The 16,380-nt window shown below is 40.3% G+C and overlaps 1 protein-coding gene across 8 annotated transcripts in view; it reads left to right on the top strand.

The window, feature by feature from the left end:
* The first annotated feature begins 330 nt into the window (after positions 1-330).
* CARNMT1 (carnosine N-methyltransferase 1) overlaps positions 331-16,380 on the top strand; it is a 48,963-nt gene continuing 32,913 nt past the window's right edge. The window contains exons 1-4 of one of the 8 annotated variants that reach the window (XM_528328.9): positions 331-871; positions 1,279-2,292; positions 12,857-13,052; positions 13,874-14,037. In XM_528328.9, the coding sequence (XP_528328.2) occupies positions 1,865-2,292; positions 12,857-13,052; positions 13,874-14,037 (788 nt within the window). In that variant the 5' untranslated portion in view covers positions 331-871; positions 1,279-1,864. Of the gene's footprint in view, positions 872-1,278; positions 3,273-12,856; positions 13,053-13,873; positions 14,038-16,380 lie in introns of those variants that run through there. The other 7 variants (XM_063787777.1, XM_063787775.1, XM_063787776.1 and 4 more) reach the window with 7 other exon arrangements.

The following is a 16,380-nucleotide window of genomic DNA, read 5'->3' as shown; positions in this document are numbered from 1 at the left end:
TGGAGAGGAACATAGCTGGCTAGGGACAGGTAAAACAATTATTCACAGTTGGCCGAGCGTGGCGGCTCACGCCTGTAATCCCAGCACTTTGGGAGGCCCAGGCAGGTGGATTGCCTGAGTTCAGGGAGACTAACCTGGGCAACATGGTGAAACCCCGTCTCTACTTTAGTATTTTCAAATACAAAAAATTAGCCAGGTGTGGTGGCGCATGCCTGTAATCCCAGCTACTCGGGATGCTGAGGCAGGAGAATCGCTTGAGCCTGGAAGGCCGGGAGCTTGCAGTGAGCTGAGATCGTGCCACTGCACTCCAGCCTGGGCAGCAGAGCGAGACTGTCTCCAATTCATATTTGTAATCCTTTGCACTTTCTTTTTGAATTTTGAAACATGTATTACTGCATTACTATTAATAGACTCACGTTTTAGAAAACTTTTATATAAAAATGTTAAGTCATTTTAAGCATTACCTTTATTTCAACTATTAATTTAAATTATGAAAATATGAAGCCACTTCACTTTCAATATGATTGTAACTTTTTAACAGACTTTGTGGTCACTGGGCATATTTAACCCCTCGAATAAAGCAATCTTTCCCATTTATCATTACTTTGTAAGACTCATTTGCTGGGTGGTGGATTAAATTGAACAGAATAAGTTATTTCTTTTTCTTTTCTTTCTTTCTTTCTTTTTTTTTTTTTTGAGACGTTGTCTCGCTCTCTCGCCCAGGCTGGAGTACAGTAGCACGATCTCGGCTCACTGCAAGCTCCGCCTCCCGGGTTCACGCCATTCTCCTGCCTCAGTCTCCGGAGTAGCTGCGACTACAGGCGCCAGCCACCAAGCCCGGCTAATTTTTTGTGTTTTTAGTAGAGACGGGGTTTCACCATGTAAGCCAGGATGGTCTTGATCTCCTGACCTCGTCATCCGCCCACCTAGGCCTTCCAAAGTGCTGGGATTACAAGCGTGATCCACCGCGCCCGGCCCCAGAATAAGTTATTTCCCAAGAGCCACCCTTAGATGCTGGTAGGTGTCATGGTCTTCCCAAGACCAGGTGCTGGATAGAAGGTCCTAGCATTTTCCTCATCTGTTGCCATCCTCAGTAAAGGAGGAATTAGAACTGCCGCAAGCCCCTAAAGACTGGAAAGATGGGACGGGCGCGATGGCTCACGCCTGTAATCCCAGCAATTTGGGAGGCCGAGGAGGGTGGATCGCCTGAGGCCAGGAATTCCAGACCAGCTGGCCAACATGGTGAAACCCCATCTCTACTAAAAATACTAAAATTAGCCGGGCGTGGTGGCGCGCGCCTGTAATCCCAGCCACTCGGGAGGCAGAAGCAGGAGAATCGCTTGAACCCAGGAAGCAGAGGTTGCAATGAGCCGAGATCGCACCACTGCACTCCAGCCTGGGCGACAGAGTGGGGGGAAAAAAAAAAAGTGAAAAGATGATGGCGCCCACTTCCGACCCCCTTAAGTAATTAAAAATAGGAATTCATTTAGGAAGTGAATTAAAACTTAAATTAGGGTGGATACAAGACGTTCCTTCTAGACTTTCTGAAATAAAAATTCCGAATAAAATCATCAAAGCCGAACTTTTCCTTTTTGCCTTTCCCTTCCTTGCTAGTGCCTGGGACCGCGTTCAGCCTCCAGCTCAACAATCCGGCACTCGCAGGTTCTTAAGTCCCACCCACGCGGCAGCGCACAGGTAACCGCAGTGCCAGTCCCACCCCACCTACGAGCTCCTCCTCCGCCTCCCACCAAGGGGCCTTGGCCCCGCCCTTGGAAGCGTGGTTGTGACGTCAGCGCGCTGTCTCCGAAGCCCGGCAGCAAATGAGCGCAGACCGCACGGGCCCTCCGCGTACCAAGGCATACGCATGCGCATTGGTTCTGAGAGCCCTGAAGACCGGGCGGAGCCCAGCGCGGATGGAGGCCTGAGGGTGGCGGGGGCGGAGCGCGCCGCGAGCTGGGGGCATGTCCGCGGCGGGCGCCGTCTAGAGGAAGGCCAAGCAGCCGCCACCACGCTGTCGGTCGCGGAGAGACGCAAGCGAGCCAGGCCGAGGGCCGCGGCGGCGATGCAGCGACGGCGTCGCCCTCCGCCGCCCACCTCCCGGCTGCCCGAGGGCTGCGGGGGAGGAGGCGGTGGCAGCGAGGAGGTGGAAGTGCAGTTTTCCGCCGGGCGTTGGGGCTCGGCCGCGGCGGTTTCGGCGGCAGCGGCGGCGGCCACGCGTAGCACTGAGGAGGAGGAGGAGAGGCTTGAGCGTGAGCACTTCTGGAAGATCATTAATGCCTTCCGCTACTACGGGTAAGGAGCCCGTGGCGGACCCCGGCCCAGACCGTCGGGGCGCCCACTGGTGGCGGCGGACCCGCCGGAACGGGGGCGCTCGCCGTCCCGCCGCCACGCCTCCGAGGCGTCGGGACCCGGCTGCTGCAGCTGACCTCCGGGCCCCGAGTCACCTCGCACCACCCCAGCCCCTCCCGGCCCTGCACACCCGCGTGTCCGCCGCGCCGTCTGCTGCACAGCCTCGTGTCTTCTGACCTCAGGATCAGATTAGCTCTCCTGCCTCCGTCCTCGTAAAGGTTTGGCTTTGAGGCCGATGGGGGTGACCGGAGAAGCGCTGTAACAATTTCAGATAGAAGACGATGGTGGTACAATCGTCCACTGCTGGGCTGATTGGTGTGTGTGGTCGATGTCCTCCAAACTGAACACACGGAGAGCCCAAGTTCACCTACGCGTGGGATGCTGTAGGACGTATTTTCCCAAACTGTTACCAGTGCTTGTAAGAGCAGTTTAAGATTTCCACCCACCCCTCTTTGGCGCTGTGAACGCACTTGCACTTTTGTGTGAGCGATTGAATGATGCTGCTCAGTGTCTTTAACTGGTGGGTGATTAAGGGCGGAAGTGGTCCGGATATTCTAAAATTTGCTAATTATTAGGAGAGAAATGAGAGAAGTCACAATAAGAGCTGCCTTTACGTTCTTTTTTTCTGCAAATCTGTATCTAATTCTCCCTGGTGTGCTAGGCACTGTGGTAGGACCTTTATGCTCCTCATTCATAAAAACAGCTCCCTAACTTCCACGTTTCTTCTAGATAGATGTTAAAGTAGCTTAATCACAAAGTTATAATTCCAAGAGCTGAAAGGGACTTAAATCAACTGGATTTTCAGGTGAAGAATAACACTTTTATTCACGTAAGAGATATGAGTCCACCGGTGACTATGTTCTGAGGCTGCAGTTGGAATCAGACAGACATGACCTCCTACGCAGGTAAACCTGTTCCCATAGGTGGGTTCCTGCTGTGCTTTATGCAAAGTTTTTTTATATTGTTCATCTTATGTATTATAGTTGTTTTTATAAATCTCTTGCTTTGCTGTGACCTCCTCAAGGGCAGGGGCTGAGTCTTTTTTATTTTTATGTCACTAGTGCTTGGCATATGTTGTTTAAGCTCTATTTTTAACAAAACAAATAGTAGCAAAGAAATACATTTCTCATTCCCAAATAGTCTGTCAAGTTTTTGACTGATAGTTAAATTAGTTTACTAGTCTGAATTTAGAAGCTTGCTTAGTGAAAGCTTAAAGTTATTTGGAATCTGATTGTATATGTGATAGGAACTTTTGAACTTCGAAGATCTTGATGAAATAATTTAATGATTAAACCCAGAAATAGGGACCAGGGACAGCATTACTTTACGGAGCCCAAAAGAGTAGTTTGGATATTTTATTTCTCCAGATTTAGTAGTAACAGAGGGAGCAAGGCAGACCATCAGAGAATTGAATTTGATGCAGGAATTGTGACGGAAAGAACCATAAAGTTAGGAAAGGCAGCTAACATCAGATAGCTAAGAGTGGGAGATACAGAAAAGTCTGATACATTTTGCTCTTGAAAAATCTAGAAAGAATATTGGGAAATGTCTTGGGAATATGGTGGACCCATTTAGTTAAGTGCGTAGTTGTACTTACTTTTAATATATTAGGACCAATTTAAAATTGATATTTATGGGTAAGTATGGGATGGGACTTTGTTGGGGTAGGGGTTGATCAGGAACTGAAGTGTGGCAATATAGAGAAGAGATCTTGTGTGAATATTCTAGTGGTTGTGATACTATTTCCTATACTCTCTTCTTTACCAGCGTAATGTTGGATTCAGGACATTTCATTTTTTAAAAAAAATAGTTTTATTTGTATATACTCTCTTGAAACACTTCAAATACTTGGGCTGAAAATAGTATAACATCAAAAATATGCTTTTTAAAATGTCACTTAAAGCCTGGGGTACAGAAAGTTTATGTAGCAGAGAACAGTGGATTGTTACATTCTAATATTTTGTGATCTTCTAGACTTAAACTGTAGCCACTAATCATATCTGGATAAATTTAAGCTAAAATTAATTAGTATTTAATAAGCTTTAAAATTTAGTTGCTCAGTTTCACTACCCATATTTCAGGTGCTCAATAGCTACATGTGGCTAGAGTCTGCTGTACTGGACAGTGCAAATAAAAGCTTTTCCATTATCGAAGTAGGTTGTGATGGACAATCCGGTTCTACACATTTAGCAAGTACAGTGGACCCTTAAACAATATGGATCTGAACTGCACGGGTCCACGTATACACAAATTTTTTGAAATAAACATATTGGAAAATTGTTTTGAGATTTGCAACAATTTGAAAAACTTAGCAAACTTGCATAGCCTAGAAATAGTGAAAAAATTAAGAAAAAATTATGCCATGAATGCATATGTGTAGATACTAGTTTATTATTTACTACCATAAAATATACACAAATCTATTATAAAAAGTTAAAATTTATCAAAACTTACACAAACACAGATCTTACATGGAGCTATTTGCAATTGAGATAAATGTAAACAAGCAAAGATGTAGCATTAAATCTTAGTTGCATAAAATTATCTGTAGTAGATACTGTACTACTGTAATAATTTTGTAGCCACTTCCTGTTGCTTTTGCAGTAAGCTCAAATGTTACCAGTATCTTCTTAAAATAATCACTCTGCTTTTGTCTGTCAAGTAAATTGCATATAGCAGTAAACAGATTTTATCAAATTTAATGCAATACCATAAACCTTAAATAATACCATGGGTCCCATATGACGTGCCACTGGTGATGCTGCAGGTGCTCCCAAGAAGCAGAGAAAAAAGACATTACAAGAAAAAGTTGATTTGTTTGATATGTACTGTAGATAGAGGTCTGCAGTTGGAGGTTGCCCCCCAACCCCATTTCAGACAGAGGATTCATCTTGTAATCAAATTATGTAAACTTATAGTATTGATAAATGCAGTGCAGTAGTGTAAATGTATTTTCCCTTTCCTACGACTTTCTTAATATTTTCTTTAGCTTTATTGTAAGAATGTAGTACGTAATATATTAACATACAACATATCTGTCAGTTGTTTATGTTATTGGTACGGCTTTCGGTCAGTAGTAGGCTATTAGTAGTTAAGTTTTTGGTGAATCAAAGTTAGGTGTGGGTTTTCGACTGCACAGGGGGTTGGTGCCCCAACCCAAGTATTGTTCAAGGGTCAGCTGTACGTCCAGATTTTGCAGGCTTCAATTTTACTGCAAAATGTCTTTTAGTTAATACGTAGGAGATTTAGATAAAAGGTCATAAAGCAAGGAATGTCTTTTGATTAATATTTTCTCTTTCTAATGAGTTTCAATTTTGTGATTCCCACAGATTTTGCTTAGATGACATTCTCATTAAGGTAAAAATGGATATAGCTCATTTGTATTGAATAGCAAAAGTGTTAGTTTTATAACCCAGTCTTGTTATGAATGAAGCACCTCAGCACATAGAAAACACTAGAGTTGAAAAGCTGAAAGTCTTTTCAGAAACTTCTTACTTTTAGAAATAACGGGGTGAGATTTTTTAATATTGAGATTTAGAACTGATTTTTACAGGTGAGGATGTGGATAGACACAAAGCGGTAAGCAACTTGCTCAGGGTTACACAATCCAGTTGTGGTAGAATCTGACCTAAAATCCAAAATCGTTACCTAAAATTTTACTGTGCATTAATGAGGAGTTATACTAGTAACACAAATTTAATGTTAGGTATTTAATAAAGATTTAAAATGAATCAAGACAGGCCAGGCTTTGTTTCTGACAAGTTATGTTTTTTTCTATTTGGATTTCCTAGAGTAGTTCAACTAGGTGCAGAGGAATGGGCCTGTGACCATGGCCTTTAGATCAGACCTGGTATGGGTTCACCCTGATGACAGGTGACTAAATCAGAGTTGAGGTCACTGCTGACACCAGGTTTCTAGAGAGAGTTAGAGGTAGAGATACCACCATTGGGGAAAAATGGCTACTAAGTTTACTTTCTCCTCTTATCAGCAAGAGGATGTCACCTCCTGATGCTGACTTAGTTCAGAACCAAGGAGAGTCTGATTTTTGTAAAATACTCCTTCAAAGCAGGTTTGGCAGAGTTTCTTAAAAGGGCCAGGCAGTAAATATTTTAAGCTCTGAAGGCCAAGTGGTCTCTTGTTACAACTCATCAACTCTGCCCTTGAATGGAAGGAGCCTTAGGCTTTGTGTAATCAAATAGTGTGGCTTTGTACCAATAAGACTGTACAAAAACCAGGTAACCAATGGGCCCCTGGCTTAAAGCAATTCTGATAGGGTAAGCATGTGCAGGATAGTGAAGTTAGCCCCAGTTATAAGGGTATAATAGGGATTGGACTGTATTCTCAACTTTAGTAAGATCCCACCTATTTTAAGAGTCACTGGTGGATGTATGTTATGGCAGCTTTGCACACCATTAAGTAACCAGGGGTTTAAGGATCTCATCCTGCTCTGTGTAGTTACTTCTGTATCAAAAATTGACAGCTCTTGTAACCAATCTATAACTCATCTCAACTCACCCTTGCAACCTTGATATTACTTGGTGATAAGTAGTCTCCATGGAAAACCAAAAGTGGCACCCGTGGGAATATAACTGAACATTTATTGCTTTTTACATATGCTGAAATACGGAGATATTGAATAATGACCAAGATGACACTTGTGTTTTAGAATAATTCTTCTGATTAGAGGTGGGGCAGGAAGGGCAGGGGAGGAGTTAGGAAGTAGAATTGAAAAGTATCCTGGGTTTATTGATTGTGGGACTAGGAGAAGAGGCATTTAGGATGACTCCTTAATTTCTTTTTTTTTTTTTTGGGTCTCGCTCTGTCACCCAGGCTGGAGTGCAGTGGCAGAATCTCAACTCACTGCAACCTCTGCCTCCCAGGTTCAAGCGATTCTCCTGCCTCAGCCTCCCAAGTAGCTGGGATTACAGGCGCATGCCACCATGCCTGGCTAATTTTTTGTATTTTTAGTAGAGACAGGGTTTCACTGTGTTAGCCAGGATGTTCTTGATCTCAAACTCCTGACCTGAAGTGATCTGCCCACCTCAGCCTCTCAAAGTGCTGGGATTACAGGCGTGAGCCACCATGCCCGGCTGATGACTCCTTTAATTTCTAACTTGGGTGCATTTGTTAATCTTAGCCATGAAGGAAGGAGGGCAGGTTTTTGTGGGGCATGTGCTAAGTTCACTTTGGATATGAGTTTTGAGTATGGTGAGAGGGAAGTTGTGGGGCATCCAGAGCCCGGGAGTAAACACTAGGAAGAAAGCTCTGTGAGGCTGTTCAACTGTTGAAGCTCTGCTGTTTGCCTAACTTGATGTGGCCATTTTAGTTCCTTTAATGTCATACTCTGCTGTTAGGAATGTAAATTTATGGAGTCTTTTTGCACATCATTTTATATCAAGAGCCTTAAAAATACTAACTCCTGGCCAGGTGTAGGGGCTCACGCCTATAATCCCAGTATTTTGGGAGACCAAGGTTGGCAGATCACTTCAGGTCAGTTCAAGATCAGCCTGACCAACATGGTGAAACCCCATCTCTACTAAAAATATAAAAATTAGCCGGGCATGGTGGTGTGCACCTGTAGTCCCAGCTACTTGGGAGACTGAACCAGAAGAATCGCTTGAAGCTGGGAGGCAGAGCTGGCAGTGAGCTGAGATCATGCCACTGTACTCCAGCCTAGGTGACAGAGTGAGACTCCATCTCCAAAAAAAAAAAAAGTATTCCTTCTCACCTGGTAATTCTGGTTTTGAGAGTTTATGCTAATTTTTTCCCTAAATTATAGACAGATTTTGAACCCAAAATGTTCATCATAAAAACAAGTGAGTGTCTAAATGCCCAGTAGTTGGGAAATAGCTAAGTCACTGATGGTTACCTAAGATGGAATGATGAACATCCACTTTGTACCCCACAAATATAGACAATTATAATTTGTCAATATTCACCTTAAAAAAAGTAAGATGCTAGATGACTTTTTTTTTTCTTCTCTTTTTTGGAGACAGGGTTTTTTGCTCTGTTACGCAGCCTGTAGTGCAGTGACACAATCATAGCTCACTGCCCCCTTGACTTTCTGGGCTAAAGCAATTCTCCTACCTCAGCCTCCCAAGTAGGTGAGACTACAGGCATGCACCACCACGCCTGGCTCCTTTTGTTTTTTTATTTTTTTGTAGAGAGGAAGGTCTTGCTATATTGCCCAGGCCGGTTTGGAACACCTGGCCTCAAACAGGCTTCCCACCTTGGCCTCCCAAAATACAGGGATTACTGGCATGAGCCACTGCAACTTTGTATTAAGCAAAACGGAAATGTGCCAAAAGGTTAGAAGTGGTTCCCTCTAGAAGAGGAATTATTAGGCCTTCTTTCCTGAGTACTTCTAATTTCTACATTGTTCATGCTTTGAACATTTTAGTAATATAAATGAGATATACCTACTCCTTTTTTGAACAGTAGAGATATATATAGTATATATATTTATCCTATATATACTATTTATATTATATATACTATTTATACTATATATAGTATATATAGTATATATACTGTATATAGTAGATATATACTATGTATATTATATATGGTATGTATAGTATATATATACTATATATAATATATATGGTATGTATATAGTAGTATATATACTATGTATATACTATGTATATATACATATATACACTATGTATATACTATGTATATATACATATATGCTATGTATATAGTATATATATACTCTATATAGTATATTGAACAGTAGGTATATATATAGTATATATATTTTGAGTGCTTGCTGTATTTTCAGCTGTTGGGCTAAATCTTTTGAGTACGTTATTTTTCCAATGAAACCCTGTCTGCTAGGCAGAGGAAGGTAATGCTACCTACCTAATTATGAAGATCTTTCAGAATAATCCGTATTAACTGACTTGGTTTAGTCCCTGGTATTTATTAAATCTCAATAAATGGTAGCTTCCATGATCATCATCATTGTTCATTCTTATCTTGCTTCTGTATATGAGAGAGTTGGACAAAGGAAGGCGGTAATTTGCCTGGTGTCATGTGGCAAATAGGTGTCGTAACCTGGATTTCATCCCTGATCTTTCTGACTTCAAAGCTCATTATTATACTCTCCCCAGAGGGGGATGTCAGTAGAGCTTCTGACAACTTGATCTCTTCACCTTATCCCTAAGGGCCCCCCACACCAAGCCACCAAACACAAGCTTGTAAAAACGCGACCAGCCAGGTTTTTGCTTGTTTGTCAGGAGCTTCTTCTGAAGTTCATTACTGTTCGGCAGTTGGAATAATTTGGCAGAGGTTAAAAATAAGAAAATTGTTTGGATGAATAAAGATTTAAGAAACCAAATGACAAAGATATTGAAAATGAAAGTGAAATTGAAAATGAAAATGAAGGCTGGGTGTGGTGGCTCACGCCTGTAATCCCAGCACTTTGGAAGGCGGAGGCAGGCAGATCACGAGGTCAAGAGATCGAGACCATCCTGGACAGTATGGTGAAACCCCGTCTCTACTAAAAATACAAAAATCAGCTGGGCATGGTGGCGCGCACCTGTAGTCCCAGCTACTCGGGAGGCTGAGGCAGGAGAGTCGCTTGAACCTGGGAGGGGGAGGTTGCAGTGAGCTGAAATCGCGCTACTGCACTCCAGCCTGGGCAACAGAGCAAGACTCCATCTCAAAAAAAAAAAAAAGAAAAAGAAAAATGAAATAGAAAATGAAAAATACTTCCATTTTCATTTAATATTGAATTAATACCAAAGAACATTTAAACATATACACATACATACATAGATATAAAATGTAAGGAATATTACAGTGAACACTTATAAATCACCTAGTTTTTAAAACACATTATCCTGTCTCTTTCACCCTCAGAATCATTAATCTGAATTTTTACTTCTTTGCTTTCTTTGTAGTTTTTCCACATATGCTCAGTCCCTAAATAATATTTAGTTTTCTATGAAATGCAATTGTACATTATGTATTTTCCTGCAATTGTTTTCAACAAATGTATATGTTCTTGAGGTTATCCAGATGGTGATGGGAGTAACCAATTTCTGCCAAAATATATTTAGAGGTTTGTTCTGGGCCAATATGATAGTGACTGCAGCCTGTGGTTACACGATCTCAAACAACCCTGACAAAGTGCGCCCCAGGTGGTCAGGTTACAGCTTGGTTTTATACATTTTAGATACAGGAATTACATGCAAGGTATACATTGATCTCACTCAAAAGGTAGAACATCTTAAAGAGGGGGTTACAAGTCATAGGTGGGTTTTAAGGATTCTTCAGTTGGTAGTTGGTTGATAGAGGTAAGCTATGGTAAGTAGAAAGGAATGCTTGAGTTAAGGGGCTTGTGAAGGCCAAGGTTCTTGTTAAGTTAATTGAAGCCTCCTAGGTAGCAGCCCTCAGAGGGAAGAGATACTAAATGTCACTTTTTAGACTTTAATGTTATCAGGCTCTCAGTTAATCTCTCCTGGATCCAGGAAAGGCCTAGAAGGGAAGGCCTGGTTGCATTAATGGAGATTCTTGACAGGTGCATATTTCCCCTAGGAAACATGGCTTTGTGGGGCCATTGAAATCCGTTGGCCATGTGGCAGCCATTTCAAAATGTCAAATATATTTTGGGGTAAAATATTCTGATTTCCTTCTGAGTCTGCTATTTGTCATAAGATGCCATACCACAGTCAGGTTGGAAAGTAAGTCATATTATATAGGGTTAATAAAAACCTGTCCAGTGAGATTTCATAATTTGTAAAGCATGACTCCCCAGGCCTCTTAGTGAGGAACTTGGAGAAGAGAGAAAAAATAAAAAAGATCAGCGTTTAGTCCTCACATATTATTGTATGAGCTGTAATTTACTCATTTCACTGCATTCCACTGTATAACTATACTGTAATTTCTTCATTCTACAGTAACTATATGATAATTTCTGATAGTAGACCTTTGGGTTGTTTCCAGATATTTTATTCCTTTCTTTTTTTTTTTTTTTTATGAGATGGAGTCTCACTCTGTCGCCCAGGCTGGAACGCAGTGGTGCAGTCTCGGCTCACTGCAGCCTCTGCCTCCTGCGTTCAAGCGATTCTCCTGCCTCAGCCTTCCAAGTAGCTGGGATTACTGGTGGGCGCCACCATGCCCAGCTAATTTTTATATTTTAGTAGAGATGGGGTTTCACCGTGTTGGCCAGGCTGGTCTTGAACTTCTGACCTCAAGTGATCCGCCCACATTGGCCTCCCAAAGTGCCAAGGGATTACAGGGATGAGCCACTGCGCCCACCTGTTTCTTATCTCTAACAGTGCTATGACAAAGATTGTTCATGTTTCATGGGGCCCATTTGCAAGAGTTTCTAGGATATAATTGCTAGGTCATAAGGCAAGTACCATGCTAAGTTGTACTAGGTAATGCTCTAAATTTAATTTTCCAAAGTGGTTGCACTGATGTATGCACTTACCATTAGTGTGTAAATGTCCTAATTACACCATATTTTCACCAATCACCAAAATTTGATATAGTCAGGATTTTAAATTTTGGCCATCTTGTCAATATAAAAATGATATACTGTGAGTATATATTTAACTTTAAAAAATGATGTTTTTATGGCCAGGCATGGTGGCTCATGTCTGTAATCCCAGTACTTTGGGTGACCAGGGCAGGCAGATTCCTTGAGCCCCGGAGTTTGAGACCAGCCTGGGCAGCATGATGAAACCCATCTCTACAAAAAAATACAAAAATATTAGCCAAGTGTGGTGGCACATGACTGTAGTCCCAGTTACTTGGGAGGCTGAGGTGGGAGGATGGCTTGAACCTGGGAGACAGAGGTTGCAGTGAGCCGAGACTGTGCCACTGCATTCCAGCCTGGGCGACAAGAGCGAAAATCCCTCTCAAAAATAATAATAGTAAGTAAATATAAGTAAAAATTATGTTCTATTTTCTGGTTTTATGAATAAGTAGTCCCCAAAGTGACCTTTGGGTTCGTTTTTGGAATGCAAATTGTGGTTATTGTTAAGTAAAACACTATAGAATTTTAATTTTTTATTTGCTTAGTAATTTGTAGTATATAAGATCTTCTATGATATTTAAAAAAAATCAACCTGGTTAGCTTTTAGTTAATTTCAGGACATATTTTGTGTGTATTATAATTTCATAGCAGTATTTATTTTGCTACTTAAAGATGGAAAAATCTAAAGCTGGTTTTGCTGAAAATTTTAAGTTTAAAACACAAAAATAAATTAATTGTACATTAATCTTCTTTTTCCTCTTCTAATTGGTGCATATGTTTACTTTTACTAGTGATAAACCATTTGTATTTTGGTTGCTTAGAGAAGGATTTGTAATAAAGTAAAAACATTTACAACTTTATAAGTTAATGCCTTTTTAAAGCCAAGAGATTGTAAATGATAGGACAGTATCCAGCATAATAAGGAAATAATTGTACAGAAAGACAACCTTAAAGTAAGATTGGCCTCTGGTGAGAATTCTTCTGTGAATTTAAAAAACACCTTTTATGTTTTAGCACCAGTATGCATGAGCGGGTGAACCGAACAGAAAGACAGTTTCGATCACTTCCAGCTAACCAACAGAAACTACTTCCTCAGTTTCTTCTTCACTTGGACAAGATCCGGAAATGCATTGATCATAATCAAGAAATACTACTGACCATTGTGAATGATTGCATACATATGTTTGAAAATAAAGAATATGGAGAAGATGTATGTCAAAGTTTGTTCTATTTCTGTTTATTTTAGGGTCAACCTCTGTATTTTGAGGTCTTTTATTTTCTGGATTTCATTTTTATAATCTGGCACAGGCTATTTGCTCTACTCAGAAAGTTTTAACTTAAATGTTCAGTCATTTGATTAGGCTTAATAGCCAGAGACTGGATCTGTTCACTTGTTTTCCTTTTTTAAGTACTAATATAACTGTTGAGATTTTGATGCATTTTGACATAATGTTCTGTTTTGGGATACAGGGTTAGTGACTTAAATTTTTAAAAGCAACTTTACTAGCTAGAAATTAATTTCCCTTGCTTAACTCATATTTTTTCAGTGTCTTGTATCTATTGCTGTTCATCTTTTATTGTAAGAAATTGTTTTCACTTATAAATCTCAAGGGACTGGCAGTACATAGAAACTGAAGTCCTCTTTTTGTATCCACAGGATGGATACAGTTGGGCCACTCCAGTGTGAGCCTCTCCATGCTGCCCCATCAATGACCTGGAGGGACTTTCTTCCCTCTCTTAGAGAGGATGTTCGGTCTCCATAGCAGCTCAGTTTGGTCCTCTCCTGAGTAAAGACTGCTTAATTATATGGTGGTTTTATGATTAATGGACCTTAATCTTTTGAGGGTAGCAGTGAGACCACCAAACTCTTTTCATTTAGGATCTCAAGCTGCACTTGAACCCCAGTTGAGGTGAGAGGCTAGTGATTTATCCACTAAACCACCTATATAGCCCCTTAGTAGCATGTCTATTTAACCATAATATAAGTGGATTACTCTCTCAGAAGCTAATTGATGTCTGTTTTTTAAACAGGGGAATGGAAAGATTATGCCAGCATCTACATTTGACATGGATAAGTTAAAATCCACGCTGAAACAGTTTGTGAGAGACTGGAGTGAAACTGGGAAAGCAGAAAGGGATGCCTGTTACCAGCCAATCATTAAAGAAATTTTAAAAAATTTTCCAAAAGAGAGATGGTAAATAGTACCTCGTTTTTAACCAAGTTTTTAAAGTGTATGAACACTTGAGTTTCTTGATAAAATGTTTCACAGTCTCGCTTCATTGTTATAGTTGCTGTGTGCCTGTATGTTTTACATGTGTAAGTGTTAACATTTGTTATTGGATGCTCTGTGTGAGATTACAGTTATTATTTTGAATAATTTTTGTGCTGGTGCTTAGGGGAAATTACTTAGAAATTAAATAATAAGGTTAGATCGAAAATTATCAATGATGTGTATCTTTTTATAATTTGCTTTATGGCAAAGCAAAAAAACTAAACTTTTAATTCCCCTCATTATGACATAGTTGTAAACAAGTGAGGGATCTGTACCTCTGAGCAAGCAGAGATTCTTAACTTTTTTATGCCTTGGAACCATTGTTCAGTCTGAAGCCCATGGTCTGCTTTTCAGAATAATTTTTTTTTAAATTTTATTTATTTATTTATTTTTTTTTTTGAGACAGTCTCACTCTCTTGACCAGGCTGGAGTGCAGTGGTGTGGTCTTGGTTCACTGCGACCTCTGCCTCCTGGGTTCAAGTGATTCTCATGCCTCAGACTCCGAAGTAGCTGGGACTGCAGGCTTACACCACCACGCCTGGCTAATTTGTGTGTTTTTGGTAGAGACATGGGCTCACCATGTTGGCCAGGCTGGTCTCGAACTCCTGACCTCAAGTGATCTGCCTGTGTCTTCCTCCCAAAGTGCTGGGATTACAGGTGTGAGCTACCTCACCTGGCCCAGAATAACAATTTTAAGTGAATAAATTTAAGTGCATATGATTACAAAGAAAACTGATTTTGAAATACAGTTATCAAAATATTTAAAATTTGTGATGCATGTTTTTTTAAATCATATATCACTTTAAATAGAATTTAGCTGCAAGTATAATTACTGTATTATGAAAATGCTGAATGGGATATACACTGTTTTGAGAACTTCAGCTAATGTGAAGTGAAAATATGTGTGATTTCTCTTCGTGATAAAGTCATAGGTATTGCTAAAACTATTGTTTGTTGCCTGCATCCGTAATTGAGGGAAAAAAATCAGTTTCTGAAATTAAAATGTAATTTTTTCCCATTCCCTTCAGAGACTCAGTGAATTCTATCCACAGACCTCTTGATGGATAGAATTTAATCCACCTAACCTCTGTCCCAGGTTAGGAACCCCTGATTTAGGGGTATATATTTAACGAAAGCTATTGGATGGAATTCAGTCTTATTTAAAGATCTTTTAGAGAGACCCCTTTTCCTCCTCTCCTTTGCCTCCATATTGATTGACAACTTTACGTTTGAGTATTTGCTTTCAGAAATTTCAATACATATGTGTCTCTTCTCTCTCTTTATTTTTTGTTAGGACATTTTATTTTATTGATTATTTATTTATTTATTATTTTTATTTTTCACTCTGTTGCCCAGGCTGGGGTGCAGTGGCGCTGCTTACTGCAACCTCCGCCTCCTGGGCTCAAGTGATTCTCGTTCCTCAGCCTCCCGAGTAGCTGGGATTACAGACACCTACCACTATGCCTGGCTATTTTAACTATTTTGAAATAACTTTAAAATTACAGATAAATTGCATGAATTATATGGAGACCTCCTGAATTCACTTATACTTTTTACCTGAATTCACCAGTTTTTAACATTTTGCCACATTTGCTTTTATTGTTTCCTCTTCCTTCTTCCCTCCCTCCCTCTTTCCCTTGCATTATGTATGTGTGTGTCTGAAACCATTGAGAAAATTTAACCCTGAATACTGTTAGGTAATTTACAGTCTATATTCAAGTTTCATAGTTTACTGTGGTTCATACTGATAACTCTTAATTCCAGTCCCAACTCTATAGGGTTATCCTTGGTTTTCCCTCTTTTCTGTATCTGTTTACCTCACTTCCAACAACATCAATACGTTTACTTATTCGCCCAGTTGTCTACAGTACACACAGAATGGTTTCAGAATTGCTTCATCCATACCTCTGTGAAAAAGAAACCTACTAAAAGGAGTTCGGGATTTGCTAATAGTTATTTTTCCCTTAGACTAAGGTTGTATAGTGAATTTATTCTTTGCAGTTTACCCAAATTAGCTCTCCCTTTAATCTTCAGCCTCCTGGTGTTTTATTCCCTCCCTTTATTCTATACCCCATTTGGATAATCAGTATCATTGGCATCTTGTTTATTCATCCTTTTATTCTTAGGGTTTTTTTTGTTTTGTTTTTTTTTAAGTAAGTGGATGTGGTTTTTTTTTTTCTCTCTCTCTCTCTTTTTTTTTGGACACAAAGTGTTGCTCTGTCATCCAGGCTGTAGTGCAGTGGTGTTATCGTAGCTCACTGTAGC

This window comes from Pan troglodytes, chromosome 11 (genome assembly GCF_028858775.2).
Source record: "Pan troglodytes isolate AG18354 chromosome 11, NHGRI_mPanTro3-v2.0_pri, whole genome shotgun sequence".
NCBI classification, from domain to species: Eukaryota; Metazoa; Chordata; class Mammalia; order Primates; family Hominidae; genus Pan; species Pan troglodytes.
This window is presented reverse-complemented; position numbering and strand designations above follow the sequence as displayed.